Source organism: Mus pahari, chromosome 5, assembly GCF_900095145.1.
Source record: "Mus pahari chromosome 5, PAHARI_EIJ_v1.1, whole genome shotgun sequence".
Taxonomy (NCBI): domain Eukaryota; kingdom Metazoa; phylum Chordata; class Mammalia; order Rodentia; family Muridae; genus Mus; species Mus pahari.
This window is the reverse complement of record NC_034594.1, coordinates 65,236,785-65,252,545: the sequence shown is the minus strand read 5'-3', so window position 1 is coordinate 65,252,545 and position 15,761 is coordinate 65,236,785. Positions and strand designations below refer to the sequence as shown.

Below are 15,761 nucleotides of genomic sequence, written 5' to 3'. Positions count from 1 at the left end.
ACCAGGCTGGCCTCGAACTCAGAAATCCGCCTGCCCCTGCCTCCCGAGTGCTGGGATCAAAGGTGTGTGCCACCATGCCCGGCTATGAAGCCTATTTCTACTGCAGAACACTAATAAAAAGGAATGTGGTACTGACACACAATATAACTTGGAGGAATCCTGAAAATATACCAAATGTAAGTATAATGGTACAGTATATATGTGAATACTCCAATGAAACTCATCACTTTATATGCTAATTTTTACATTTTAAATATGCTTAATGAAAAAAAACACAAAAGACAGCATACTAAATGACTCCAGTTCTAAAAACTAAACAGCACGGGCAGGCACAGAGACAGAAATTACATGAGCAGTCGCCTAGGGTTGAGGGAGCTGAGAGGAACTAGTGATGCAAAGCTCTAAAATTGGCTGTGGTGACGCTTGCACAACTGTGAACATGCCAAAAGCCATCCAACTGGACAGTCTTTGCTTTGTTTTCTAAAACCAGATCCTGTTAATATAGCCCAGGCTATTCCATACTCTCTTGCCTTATCCTCTACACCATCAGAAATATCACTATACCCAGGCGAACCATTGCTTACATGAGGAAATCAAATGACACGTGACTTATAGTCCCTTTTTTCTTTTATTTTTCCTTTTATTTTTTGAGACAGGGCCTTGTACCCTGGGCTAGTTTCCAAAGGTGACCCTAAACTCCTGATTCTCCTGCTCCTGTCTCTGGCTGGGGTTACAGGCATGCCCCATCACACTGGCTTCACACATGCTAGAGAAGCACACTACCCACTGAGCTACTTTCCTAGCCAGAGTTGTGTTTCATAAACCTGAGCTCAGCTGGTAGACAATTTATCTAGCATAGAGGCCCTGAATTCAATTTTCAGGACTGCAAAAACTAGGAGTAGTAGGGCATATAGCATATACTCAGGAAGTAGGACAAAAGATCAAAAGTTCAAGGTCATTCTCAGCTGCACAGCAAGTTCAAGGCTAGCCTGGGCTACATGAAACCATTTCCCTCCAAACAGTAAAATAAAAAATAAAACTTGGGCTGGTGAGATGGCTCAGTGGGTAAGAGCACCCAACTGCTCTTCCGAAGGTCCGGAGTTCAAATCCCAGCAACCACATGGTGGCTCACAGCCACCCGTAACAAAATCTGATGCCCTCTTCTGGAGTGTCTGAAGATAGCTACAGTGTACTTACATATAATAAATACATAAATCTTTAAAAAAATAATAATAAAATAAAACTTGATCCCTTTACTTACTTTCTGTTACTTTTCACTTCACAAAGAAAAAAAAACACTTTACATTTGAAATCAAAAATATAAACATTTCTCCAGGGTGTGGTGACTCATGACTTTTATCCCAACACTTGGGACGTAGAGGAAGGCAAATCTCTGAGTTTGAGGTCGGCCTGGTTTATGAGTTCCAGGTCAGTTGAGGCTACACAGAGATACCCTGTCTCAAAAAAAAAGAAAAAAGAAAACTTAGGAAGAGAAAAGAAATACAAACATTTCTATACTCAAATAAATTTTTTAAAAAGTTAACTTTTTAAAAACTTATGCCGGGCGTAGTGGCGCATGCCTTTAATCCCAGCACTCGGGAGGCAGAGGCAGGTGGATTTCTGAGTTCGAGGCCAGCCTGGTCTACAAAGTGAGTTCCAGGACAGCCAGGGCTAAACAGAGAAACCCTGTCTCGAAAAACCAAAATAAAATAAAATAAAATAAAAACTTATAACAAAATTCTATCTTAAATAACAGCTTCAAAGAGTTACACTGCTCTTTTCTCAGATTTCAAAATACACTCCAGATGCACTTACAGCCCAGCACATTAGCTGTCTCTGTTTCTACTACCCCAACTATGTCATCATTGTGTACTGTTATCAGAAAACACAAATAGAGCCATGTGTTTGCTGGGAGCAGTTTCAACTGCAAAGAATTCAAAGGGGGGGGGGCACCAATCAAACATGTCATAAATGGCCACCCCAGATCTACTCCATACATCTAATTTTCAGGGGAGGCTTAGAGAAAACTTTCAGAACTCCTTGTGACCAGCTTGTTGAGGTTTCTTTCTCTACAGGACCACCCTAGGGTCTTGGTTCTCAAAGCATGCTTCCTGAACAATAGCAGCAACTTTGGGAGCCTGTTAAAAATATACTTTCTAAGGCCAGTCCTTCTCAACCAGCATCAGAGACATAATAGGATCCCCAGAGGAATGTGTCTGCACTCTGAAATCTGAGGACCACTACCAATTCTCTCCTGAATTATGATGGCTAAAGGTTACAGTAGATTAATGTTTTTGAAGACCTGCCATACATCCCCAGCTCTGATCCTGGATCAGGGCCCTCTGACCCATCCTCCATCCTCTGTTTTCAAACTGCAGAGGGGGTGACTCTTACAGGCAGGATTCCCAGGCGGAAAAGTATTAGTATATATGGAGCAGCAGCTCTGCCCTCCCAGAGCTCTGACAGATGGGACTCCTCTGACCCAGTTTTTGGAGGGGCCCACTGGCCCTGGAGTCTGATGTGGTCTTCCCCCTTTGACCTTTGTCGCCCCCCCCCCCTCCGGGTGGTAGCAGAGGCTTCCTGCAGACTGCCTCATCTCTGAACTGCCTCAATGCAGCTTCCTCTCTGTTCTTGAGCATCTGTGTCACAACGCCCTGCACTAAGCTCCTCTGGTCAAACAGTAAGAGTGGGTTCTGATCACACCATTTGGAACTTAGCATTATATGCCACATACATATTACCAGGAAATTTTTGTGAATGGCCTCTCTGCTACAAAAGGGAGTTATTGCACACAGTAAACTTCTTATTTTTCCCACTTCTTAACAAGCTCTAGCAACCCAGAAGAAAAATCAGCCTTGAGCTATCTGTACAGCAGATGTGAATGTATTCAGAACACAAGTCCTCGGGGTGTATTTTTAACACCACAACCGTCACTCCCACCACCAACAACAACTAGAACAGCTGGTATAGCAGCTATTGTTTTTGTCCAGAGGAAAGGCAGGGAGACACCTCCTGACCAATAAAACTCTGGACTCAATGCCATCTCGGAGGAGTCCACCGTCCCCACTTCGATCCTGGCCTTCACTCACCATTCCCCTCAGTCACAGGGTCTGATCTGCCTCACGCCACTACCACCTATCTTAAGGACCAAGCACTAGGGAAGGGCATTCCCATTAGGATCAAGGCTCCTTAAACTTGTTCCTGGGGCACATCTGCTCATCACTCCCCTGCTTAGAATGACTTTCCGTGGTGCTCTCTTGCAGGCTGGTCCTTCACATCTGGCCCTGACCTTTCCTGCCTCTTCCATTCAACCTGAACCATTGACCATTCCCCCGGAGTGCCTAAACTTTCAGACACAATGTCAAATCTTCCACAGCATTTAGGGGGTCCTCTCCCTACGTGACCTGGAACCCTTAGACGAAGAAACTGCCTCCTATCAGTGAGATCCCCATCTAGGTTCAGATCTAGACCCGTGTTTTACTACTTCTGCCGCCCTGGGCAAGTCACTTAACTGCATGACTTTGGTTTCCAAACCATAAGAGAACAATAGGGGATCCTGGGGACTCACTGGGTTATCACCAACTCTAAATAAATTAACCCAAGAGAAGTGTTCAAAGCCAGCCCAAGAGAAATGGAAGAATCTTTACATACAATTGCTCTATCATCCCCGGGACTGTAATTGTTATAGCTAGACTAACACAGGCGCTAGGTCCCGTGTGCTGAATGACTTGGGTACCACACAACAAATGTACCACGTCAGCACCTAAATGACACCCCAATCCCCAACCCCGGGCAAGTAACAGAGGCTGGCAGATGGTAAAGCAAGAAATGGTTCTTCCAGTAAAGGGTAACTAACTGGCCTCGGAGGAAAAGCGCACTGCAGCAGGATGAGCAAGCCCGTGCCAGCCGGAACTGCCAGGGCTGCCCCACGGTGGCAACCTGCTCGCCACCACCTGTCCAGCCACCTGCCTGAGGAAGCCCTTCCAACAAGGAGGGCTCACCTCGGCAAGAAACCATACGCAGTTTTCAAGAGGAACCAGAAAGGGAAAGCAAAGGGTGCAACTTTATTCTTAGGGGAATACAACAAAAAGGCATGTGTCTCTCTGCACTGCATCCCGAGCGGCTGGAGTTCTCCACGGAGAGAGAGTTCTGTGCCCAGCGGGTGAGGAGTCCCGGCTTTCCCAAGGAGGGAGGAGGGTGAAAGGGAGGAAGGGTAGGAGAGAGGGCGAAGTGGCCACTACAAGCGCATCCCTTCCCTCTCGGGACATAGGGGTGAGGACCCCGCAGCAGGGTGGGCAGTGGAGGGTGAGCCTGACACAGGTGAGTACAGGAAGCTGCACCCGATGCTCACACGTCCAGACCCCCAGGCCTCGGGGAGCACGCGCCTCCGGCCCCCGCAGCGGTCCCCGCAGCGGCCCCAGCAGCACGCCGGGCCTCGGTCTCCTCAGCGGCGGCGCCCACCTGCGCCCAGTCCCCGCGGCCCGGTCCCCGCGGTCCGTTAAGCCGCGGCGCGCTCGGCCCCGTAGCAGCGACCGCAGGACCTCGGGCCCGGTAGGGCCTGGGCGGCCGCTCGCACACGGTCACGGGCCTCCGCAGGGACCGCGGCGTGAGGGGCGCGCGCCCGGCCGACGCCGCGGGCTCACCTTCTGCCGGATCTGGCCCGACGTGGACACCTTACGGATAAGCTTCTGCGGGGAGCCCGGCTCAGCCTCGGGTTCGCTGTCGGACGACTCCTCAGGCGGCGGCGGCGGAGGTGGCTGAGGCGGACCCGGCGGAGGGGCGCCCGCCGCCGCCGCCATGCTGCCCGGCCAGCGCGCGCGCCGCGGGGGGGCGGGGCGGGGCGGGGCGGGGAGGGGAGGGGATGGGCCCAGTGCCTGGGGCGGAGCCTGGGAGGGGCGGGGCCTAGAGGCCGGCCGCCCCACCCCACCGCGCCCCCATAAGCAGTGGGCGCAGACGCAGGCTTGGCTGGACCTTGCTGGGTTGTTTTGGCCTGACCCATCTCTTTCCTTCTGATGTCTTCTGTCGTTTCCTTCTTGGAACACGATTTCTAGTTTTTGTCTCTGAGTACACTTTTTTTTTTTCACTCACACCCGAGTGTAAGTGATCTCTAGGAGGCCGCTGGACTATGTTGGTGAAACAGTTTGCAGAGTGCGTGCAAGTACACCCGAGGAAGAGAAGACAGAACTTCTGTTTAGGCCACTGTTAAGGAAAGATGAAGAAAGTAAGCCGGACTTGCCCCTAACCGGAGAACCGTGTTGTAGGCAGAGGCTAGATCTGTGCAAAGGCCCAGAGGCAAAAAGAAAAAAGAAAGGAAGGAAGGGATTTAGGGGGGTTTAGAGGAAGGAAAATGGGACTAGGACAGGAACCGGAGAGCTTTGGGATCAAGTGAGGCATTGAGGACCAGATTAGAGATTGGCCTTTTCTGCTGAGACCTGAGGGCAGCAAGAAACCCGGTTGAGGTTAGGGGAGTAGAGGGGTAGATAAGCTGAGCCTGGCTGGGTCACAAAGCAGGGACCTATGAAGTATTAAGGCAAATAGCCACTCTGAATTACTGGGTGGGGCTGAGAGATAGAGAAGGGAACTGAGATTCAGAAGGGAGTGATGGGGTACTAAGAGACAGAGCAAGCAGAATGAACTCTACACTGAGCCAAAGGAGGACCCTATGCAGTTAGTAAAGGAGTGTGTTGTTTTTGTTTTGTTTTGTTTTGTTTTGGCATATTGAGATGGAAAAGGACTTGGTGCCAAACAGGAGACCGTGCTACCTCCCTGCTGTGCTCTGCTGTAAGGGGCAAGTCAGCAGAGGACCGCCTGCCTATCCCTTCACCCTTTCAGAGGCTGCTGCTGGAGACTCTGTCTTACCCACCAATCAGCAGCAAGCTTTGGGCCTCTGGGCAACTGGACAACTCTTTCTAGAGGCAATACAAGTCAGATACCACCAGGAACCACAGGAGGTTCCTAATCTGGCACAAAGATGAAGCCAGGATACTGGCCTCCCAGCCAGTACAGAGGATGACTTTTGTGAAAAAGATCCGAGACCCCTGGGTGAACCAGGAAACACTCCACCTATGCTGTAGCTACTGGCTACATACAAGTACTTATATTTAAATTCCGATTAACTAGCACCAGCCTAGGCTAAAGAATGACATTTAATAAACAAACAAACAAACAAATAAAAAGAACCAAGCTGGGCAGCAGTGGTGCATGCCTTTAATCCCAGCACTCAGGAGCCAGAGCCAGTAGGTCTCTGAGTTCGAGGCCAGCCTGATCTACAGAGTCAGTTCCAGGACAGCTAGGGCTACACAGAGGAGACCCTGTCTCAAAGAAAACAAAAACAACAAAATTTCATTTCCTCAGTGACACTAGTCAACATTTGCAGCACTGAATAGCCTCGTATGGCTTGACAGCCACCATAGTGTATGTACTTCTAGCACAGGCAGATTCTATAGCACTTGATAGTGACAGCTGCTCACACAGAGCTCCTGTGCATGCAGGATGAAACACAGCCCTCAGCCACACACCCCATGAACCAATAGGAAATGGTGACCCTGACATGGAAGTCTCAGGTATCACTCCCCTTAGGGTGCTAGGGAGGCAGGATGTGAACTCAGACCAACTGATTTCCTCTGTCTGGGTACTGCAGGGTTGGTCTCCCAGGAAGCCAAGGCCTGGGGGAAGTTCATAAGTAGAGCATGGGCAGAGAGGCAGAGAGTGTGTGGCCGAAGGAAGTTTCCCATGAATCAGTACTGAAGTCTTGACCTCAAGGCCCTCAAAATGTGACTGTATCTGTAGAGTGGGTCTTTAAAAGGTAATTGTGGGGCTGGTGAGATGGCTCAGCAAGGAAAGGTGCTCACTCTCAAGGACGATGGCTTGGGCTCAATCCCTACAACACATACGGTGGAAATGAAAACAAAACAAAAACAAGTCCTCCTCTGAACCACACACGTGTGCATAGCACACACGCCCATTCACACGCACTAAGTAAAATTTTCAATTGTAAAAGGTATTTAAGGCCGGGCGTGGTGGCACACGACTTTGATCCCAGCACTCGGGAAGCAGAGGCAGGCGGATTTCTGAGTTCGAGGCCAGCCTGGTCTACANAGTGAGTTCCAGGACAGCCAGGGCTACACAGAGAAACCCTGTCTCGAAAAAACCAAAAAAAAAAAAAAAAAAAAAAGTATTTAAGAAGCCAGGCGCATGCCTTTAATCCCAGCACTTGGGAGGCAGAGGCAGGTGGATTTCTAAATTCAAGGGCAGCCTGGTCTACAGAGTGAGCTCCAGGACAGCCAGGGCTACACAGAGAAACCCTGTCTCAAAAAACCAAAAACAAATAAATAAATAGTATTTAAGAAAAGAAAGGACAGTATATAAAAAGAAAATTAGGAAAAAAATAAACAAATAAAAAGCAGCACCAGCTCTGATGACAAAGGCACAGTGAGCCAGCCCCAGGGTGTGAGATCACGTGAGATCGGCAGAGCTGACCCCGCCCCTCACAGGCTGCAGCACATGGGAGAGTGGCTCCCACACCTTGATTGGGCAGCACAGTGGCTCTGGTGGCATGAGTGCAGGTGAGCTGGCCTGAGGGCTTTGGAGAAGGGTTGGGTGCCCTAGCTGGAGCAGTTCAGGAGAGCTAGCCCTGGTTGTGCGGATAAAGGAGAGCAGCTGGTGGGCTGACTAGCTCAGCTACCAGCCAGGCCCAGATCCAGGGTTCCGAGTTGGCCCACCCCAAAACCTATATAATGTACAAATGATCGGGACGTGTGAAAGTGCCAGTCCTGCTGTTCCAAAACTGCAAGATCACCATGACACGGGACAACAACAGGATAACCAGGGGGAGGATCCAATATTGATAGTATCACAGAAGCCAAAGATCTTGAAGCAGACCCATAGTGACTCATTGCAATGAGCATTTACAATTGAACAAGTGTTGACAGAGGGACATACTCTGGGACACACTGTGACATACTACAGCTTTCCACAAAGAGCTGTTTTCTATGCTTTGATTTTGTTATTATTTGTTTGTACATGTTTTATTGGGGGAGGGAGTTGGTTGTTGCAAGGGCAATGGACTACAGAAGGGGACAGGGACCTGGAAATGAGTGGGACTGGGGTGCATAATGTGAAACTCACAAATAATAAAAAGTTAAAAATAGGGGCTGGAGAAAAGGCTCAGAAGTTAAGAGCACTGACTGCTCTTCCAAAGATCCTGAGTTCAAATCCCAGCAACCGCATGGTGGCTCACAATCATCCGTAATGAGATTTGACCGTAATGAGAACCTCTTCTGGGGTGTCTGAAGACAGCTACAGTGTACTTACATATAATAATAAATCAATCTAAAAAGAATGAAAAGAATGTATATCCTTTTTTTTAAAAGTTAAAAATAAATAAATAAAAAGGAAACTATATAAAAAAGAAAAAAAAAGGAAAAAAACAAACAAACAAACAAAGAAAACTATGTTAAGATGAGGTCATTAATGCCAGGCAGGAAGCTGGGCCAGGAGGGTCACAAGTTTGAGGTCATCCTGGACTATTAGCTAGACCCTATCCCAACTGAAAGAAGGAAGACAGAGAGGAGAAGGGGAAGAAAAGCAGAGCTCCTCAAGCGCCTGGATTGAGAATTATACTCTGGGTTAAAAACGGATTAGAGGCAGGGAAGGCATTAGAAAGAGCTTGTAACCGCTCTAGGCAATGCTGACCTAGCCAGCTCCAATGTCACAGATGGTCTTAGAGTTAGGGATGATGACTGCAGACGAAGCAGAAGGAAGATGACCAAACTGCTCACAGTGCAAAAGGGAAGTGAGACTCTGGATGCCCTTCCATGAGGGGCTTTCTGGGGAAAGCATCACCAGCAAAGGCACCAAGACACAAGGAAGAAATAAATAGGTTTGGCTTGAGGAGCCTCAGGGTACATCTGAACTCTGGAGCTTATGGCTTTGAGTAAGAACCCTGACAGCAATGGCAGTTAGCAGGGAGAAACCATGGACAGATGGGAGGACGGATGGATAGCTGCAATTAGGAAAAAGCCCTGGAGATTTTCACAACCAAAGAGCCTAAGGAGACAGGATGACTGTATGTCACATGGATCCCAGACATGATCTTGGAACAGGAAAGGCCACTGGGTAAGGAAAGCCGAACAGAGTATGTGTTTAGTTTAATAATAACGTGTCAATGCCACTTCACTTGGTGCAGCCACTGTATCGCACTGATGATGTAAGATATTAATAATAGGGGAAACAGTGTGGGTTCTTCAGTGCTCAGTTTTCTGTAATCCTAAAACTATTTGAAACAAAATGTGCTTGGGAGAAGGGTATTCACCTTGAAAATAAGTACATTAGGCTCTGAAGACAGAGAGACCTAACTTGAACATGATATTTTTTTTTCTTTTTTGACACGTGAAGAAGCCCCTTTGTTTCCTGGTAAACGCACAGTGTGGTTCCCTTGGAGATCTCAGGAAGGGCTGAGCCATCAACTCCCCCAAGACTGGCTGGCTAGGAAGAACGCATTCCCTCCGGTGCCTCTCTCCCTGCGTGAGTCACACAATGAATCATGTCTAATGATGTGCTGCTGCGCCCTGAGTTTACCCCACCTGGAGGGCACACCAAGGTGGCAGTAATAACACACCTCACATCCAACCTCATCCTTCTTAGTGACATGCAAGGAAGAGGACCGATCTTGTCAGAAAGAACCTCCTGGCATGAATGTTTCCACCTGAAAACCTGGGATGACCCTCATTCTCTGTGAAGCAGGACAGCTTCTCACTGCACGTGACAGAGAGATTCCCTGGCTCCCAGGGCATTTGTAACAACCATAAGAACACACACACACATACACACTCTTCCAGATGTGTGTGACTTCCAACCCTACATGCCCCACCCCACCTTGCAACCTGTTAACTATCCAGCCTGTGAAATGAATGGGAAAGCAGACAGTAAAGCATGTCAAAGGAGCAGGAAACCCAACAGCTCCGAAAGGAGTCTCTGAGTGGGGAAAAAAAATGACAGAGAAGTAGATTCACACAGGAGAAGAAGGAAGACTGGGGAGACCCAAACTGGATAGGGGACTACACTATAGTAAGCACTTGTCTGCAATATTCTACAGCAGCTTTATAAAAGAGGACCACTTTGTAAAGCAACTGTCCCGCGAGGGCTCTGTCATATCTCACAACTACATGTGAAAGGCAATTGTGTGAGTAACATTTTCAAAACTAAAGGGCAGCCACTGTTTAATCATAAACACTCTCCTATCCTGGGCCTCTACACTCCCTTATCTAATCTTTCTGAACTGCAGTCTCTCGCCAAACAAATGGGTGGTTGGAGCGGTTGGAGCAGCTGGGTGTAATGCGTGTGGTGCCCGGCATAAGGCAGACATTTAATAAAGGGCAGAAACCCGTGCTTTTCCAGCCCTATGGTTGCTGGATGTAGAACTCTGTCCCAGGCGCTTCCCCTGGGCTGGTGAGATGGCTCTGTTAGCACTGGCTGCCAAGCCTTACAACCTGAGATGGATCCCCAGGACCCCAGAGAGAAGGGATTCCTGAAAACTGTCCTGACTTCCACACATATATGACAAGTGTATAGCCATATATACACACTTAAATACACACATAGATGTGATTCTAGAAAAACAAGCAAACAAACAAACAAACCCAAAACTGTGTCTTAGGGCTGACCAGATGATGCAATGGGTGAAAGCGCTTGCCACCAAGTTCTTCCAACTTTGTCCCAAATGCTCCTTTGTGCAACATATTCAACTCCTTGTACCAATTTTTTTTTTTTGGTTTTGTTTGTTTGGGTTTTGTTTTGTTTTGCTTTCTACATGGTACATATCCCCAAAACTCGGCCACACTTTCGACCTGCTTTCAGACTTCCTGAGGTTTCTGCATGCCAGCAAAGAAACATATGTGCAGGCTGAGCAGAGCCAGTAACACACACACACACACACACACACACACACACACANNNACACACAGACACACACACACACACACACACACACACTAGCAGTCTTGCTGGGACAGCTGGCTGCTTGTTTCCTGCCCCCACCCCCTCTGCAGCTGCAGTATATAAACAACCCAGCACCTGGAGGCCTGTTTTGGCTGTTTTAGCACAGAAATAACTTGGAGGGCAAGGGCTATTCTGACCTCTAGTCTCCAGGGCTTGGGCTTTGGCCCTTCCCTCCTGGCTCTCTCACCCACACTGCTCCAAAGGTCGGGCCTATTAATGTTCACTCTGACTTAGGATGTCCTGGGGTCAAGCAATGCAGGAACCAACAGGATGGTTCTCTCACCAGGAGCTACAAGGCAGAGTCCCAGCCTCCTTGGCTGGCAGGCAGCTCCACCCACCAGGAGCTAACCAGTGCAGATTGCCTGTCAAAAGGCAGGGGAAAGAGATCATGAGAAAGTACCATGTGGGCTCTCCCAAAAGCATGCCATCCCTTTGCCTGGGCACTATGACAGTGCCCTACCCCCTACCCCCAGCTGGTGGGAGAAGATAGACTGTGTCTCTATCTGCCCCCACCAACTCACAATTTTCTACCTATATTACCATTTTCATAGCTTCAGAAATGAGTTCTCACTTCTCCCAGTACTAGCAAACCCCAGTCGGCACACAGGTCCACCAAGACTTGCTTGGTCAGCTGGGCGTGGTGGTGCATGCCTTTAATCCCAGCACTCAGGAGGCAGAGGCTGGCAGATTTCTGAGTTCGAGGCCAGCCTGGTCTACAAAGTGAGTGCCAGGACAGCCAGGGCTATACAGAGAAACCCTGTCTCAAAAAACCAAAAAGACAAAAAACAAAAAAACAAACGAACAAAAACCATCCAACCAAACAAACAAAACAAGACTTGCTTGGCCTGTGTGGCACCCAGTGTAAGGATCCCAGCTATGCCTGCACACCAAAATCCCAAGCACCATGGCACACACCAGCCTGAAAGTTCACTGTTAACTTGGGTGGCTTTTGGAATCTACGAAGGCATTTATTTCTAAGGAGGTTTAACCAAGGGGAGGGGATTTACCCTCAAACAATCTGGAGAAAGCAAGCTGGTCACCAGCATCCATTTCTCTCTGACCACAGGTGCACCTTCTTCATGCTCCCTACATCACAATGGACTCTACTGCCTCAAACCATAAGCTAAAATAAAACCTTACTTCCTTAAGTTACTCTTGTAAGGTATTCGGTCACAACAGTTAGGAAAGTAATTAGTTACACTAATGTACGCCCTGCCATGAGTGAGTAGGCTGAACTATACAGAAATCTCCACTCTTCCTATCCACTCCCTAAACATGGATGAGCGTCATCTATCCATCCCATCTTCCTCCCACACGCCGATGCACACAGGTCCCTTCCATGGATACCAAGAGAACTGTTTGGTACAATATAGAATATACACAATAGGAATGGCCTTCTAAATGACAGGGCCTGAAAGAGCCCCTGTTGTGCCTCCTTCCCCTTCTCTGATCACAAACATTCTCCGCTCCTCCTCTCCGTAATAGCAGTATGATCTTGAAGTCCATCTGTCTTGATAAACCTGTTCCCAGGTCTGGCCACTGCTGGCCATGAGATGTTGGTCCACCAAGCTGATGCTGGGCTACTCAGATTCTCTTTTCCCAGAAGTGCTATCCAGAACCCAGACAGCAGTGGTTAGGTACAGAATGGCTTGTTGGGTGCCAGTCCAAGCTTCTGAGTTGAGTTCGCAGGACCTTCATAGCTTCTACCCACACTGAGTATGGCAGCCCAGGTTCTTCCTCAGTTTAGTTCAGGTTTTTGTTTGTTTGTTTGTTTTTGGTTTTTGTTTTTTGGACAGACCCCCTTTTCTGTTTTGCCTACTTTTATTAACCAAATCTGGTTTGTTGCTTGTGTCAAATAGAAAAAACTTGACCAGCAATGGAAAACTCAATGAGGGATTAGACCCCAAAGTGGAGTCATGAGGGGATTTTTGTCTATACTTGTTTTCTGCTCTAGTAACTCAGGAGCCTCTGAAAGGGCCCTGGAGCTAAGATTGGTCCTGCATGTATCTAGAGAAGCATGGCTGAGAAGCCCTGATGTCCCCACACACACACCTCCAGAACTGGAGAACACAGTAGCACCAAGTTCTTCTGTGAAAGGCTGCCCTTTCTTCTAGATGATGCTCCTTGCTCTCAGGCTCCAGAGACCCTAAAGGCATCAGGCTCTATGTAAGTGACAACAGCCCAGTGCCCCAGCCATAGAACCTGACACATGATCAGAGGACCCATAGACTTTATTTCTGGGAGGAATGCTCATGCTTTCGTATCTAGCATAACTTTGAAAGGCTAACGGGGGCTTCCCTCAAGGCACCCGGAACTACAAGCAGTTTCTAGGCATCTAGGCTAAGTCTTCACTCATCCTGGCCCGCATCCTCATCTTTCTTCCCTTCTGTGTTCTCTCCAGTATCTTTCAGATTTTGGCGAGCAAACTCTTCAAAAACCAAATTTTCATCCTGAACACTAGAAGAAAACAGACAACATGTTCATCAGTGTTTACTCTTAGAAGCCAAGGATAAAATCCTGAATAAAATAAGACCACTGATCTTTCTGTAGTAAATGAACCAATCCAAGATGAATGTGTTCATTCCCCAGGATGGAACAGGGACCATATAATTCCCAGGATGGAACAGGGACCATGTCATTCCCCAGGATGGAAGAGGGACCATGTCATTCCCTGGATGAAAGAGGGACCATGTCATTCCCTGGATGAAAGAGGGACCATGCCTTTTTCTTCAGGGCTTTTGAGGGGTTTTGTTTTCTTTCAGTTTTTTTCTTTTTGTTTTTGTGACAGAGTCTCATTATGTAGCCCAGGCTGGCTTTGAAGTTGCAGTGATTCTCCTGCCTTAGCCTCCCATGTGCTTGGATTAAAGGTAACCCAACACTCCTAGCTAAGACTGTACTTAAAAGCTCTTTAACAAATAAACACAAGAGAAAAAGTAACAGAACCCACAGAACAAAAGACACATCCAACATAGCTATGTGTGCACACATCTTACATTCTTAGGAGCAAAAGGACACAAGGACTCTGCACAGACATTCTGACAGGAGTTTGTATGGGGACAGGAGGTCACAAAACACAGGAAACCCCAGAGAAGCTTCCAGATGACTTACCTTTCTTTTGCTGTAAGCCCAGAAGAGGAGAGAGAATAGAAAGGGAAGATCAATTATTTATTTATTTATTTATTTATTTCATGTATTTGTGAACCACCGTGTGGTTGCTGGGAATTGAACTCAGGACCTCTGGAAGAGCAGTCAGTGCTCTTAACCACTGAGTCATCTCTCCAGCCCCAATTAACTTTTCAAAAAGATCTTTGTATTATTATATCTAAGTGCACTGTATCTATCTTCAGACACACTAGAAGAGGGCGTCAGATCTCATTACGGATGGTTGTGAGCCACCACCATGTGGTTGCTGGGATTTGAACTCAGGACCTTCAGAAGATCAATCAGTGCTCTTACCTGCTGAGCCTTCTCACCAGTCCCCCAATTAATTTTTTAAATGAGGTTTTTGTATCGCATGTTAACCTCAAACTCAGTATATGGCTGAGGATGACCTTTGAACTTCAGTCCTCTCAATTTTTTTTTTAATAAATTTTGGGTCAGGTTTTGAACTCATAATGTTCCTACTCAGCCCCTCCATAGCTGAAATATCGAGCCTGTGCCACTATGACTCTATCTCAAAATAACCAAAAGAAGGCTGGAGAAATAGCTCAGCGGTAGAGCACTTGCCTGGACATTCTAGGTTTAGATTCAACCCTCATTACAATAAAATTTTAAGATAAAATAAAACTTCTCCTCACAAAGGATACCCTAGAATTTTATTCTGCTGAGTAGAGGAACCTGGAGCCTAAAGAGGTAGACCACAAGAATGGCAACCCACAACTGAAAGGGACAGTAAAAGCCAGGCAGCATTAAACAGCACAAAATGGGAACAGATTGCCTGGGTCCTGGTTCCCGGGGACCCTAAGTAATGACTGCACTCTCTGCCCAGAAGCTAACCAACCAAGACTCAGGGCCCCAGAAAGCAGGCAGGTAAGATGAAAAGCAGAAAGCACATAAATTTTAGGAAATCAGAGTTTTGTAGCCATGAGTGATTTGTGCTAACTCCTGATCTCTGAAATGTTTCATTATTGTGATTTTATATTATTTTCATTTTACATGTATTAATGTTTTGCCTGTAGGTCAGTATATGCCCCAGTGTATGAAGTACCCACAGTGGTCACAAGAGGGTATCGGATCCCCTGATACTGGTGTTACAGATAGTTGTGAGCTGGCTATGTGGGTGCTAGGAATCCAGCCTGTCCTCTGCAAGATGGCTCTTAACCAACTCTGAAATCTTAAGTATACACACACACACACACACACACACACACAATCACTGCTTCATCCAGACATGAGGAGTTGTCTAACCTAAGGTCCATAATGACTGAAAATACCCTGCGAAAGGAGAAAAACTCTACTTCTTCCAACATAAGTCACCTCTACTGAAAATTCTGGAAAACAACCCAACATAAACTATGGCATCTCAGGGCACTGCATTTTCAATTTCTTTGAAGGGAATCAGAATATCTGAATCTCGCACCATTTAAAAATTATGATGATGATGATGATGATGATGATGATGTGTGGCTAGGAATGAAGCTTAGTAGCAGAACACTTGCCTAACATGTGAGATGCTGTGTTCATTCCTCAAAGAGAGAGATAGAAAGAGAGAGAGAGGGAGGGAGAGAGAGAGAGAGAGAGAGAGAGAGAGAGAGAGAGAGAGA

The 15,761-nt window shown here is 47.4% G+C and overlaps 2 protein-coding genes across 2 annotated transcripts in view; both read right to left on the bottom strand.

Annotated features, from left to right (window-relative positions):
- Dgkd (diacylglycerol kinase delta) overlaps positions 1–4,807 on the bottom strand; it is a 92,337-nt gene extending 87,530 nt beyond the window's left edge. Inside the window, exon 1 of the mRNA XM_021198877.1 lies at positions 4,644–4,807. Coding sequence (XP_021054536.1) covers positions 4,644–4,799 — 156 coding nt within the window. The 5' untranslated portion in view covers positions 4,800–4,807. The remainder of the gene's footprint in view (positions 1–4,643) is intronic.
- An 8,406-nt stretch (positions 4,808–13,213) lies between these two features.
- The window catches only part of Sag (S-antigen visual arrestin), a 38,893-nt gene continuing 36,345 nt past the window's right edge, over positions 13,214–15,761 (bottom strand). Inside the window, exons 15-16 of the mRNA XM_021198240.1 lie at positions 14,107–14,116; positions 13,214–13,455 (exon numbers count right to left, since the gene is read on the bottom strand). Of these exons, the coding sequence (XP_021053899.1) occupies positions 13,347–13,455; positions 14,107–14,116 (119 nt within the window). The 3' untranslated portion in view covers positions 13,214–13,346. The remainder of the gene's footprint in view (positions 13,456–14,106; positions 14,117–15,761) is intronic.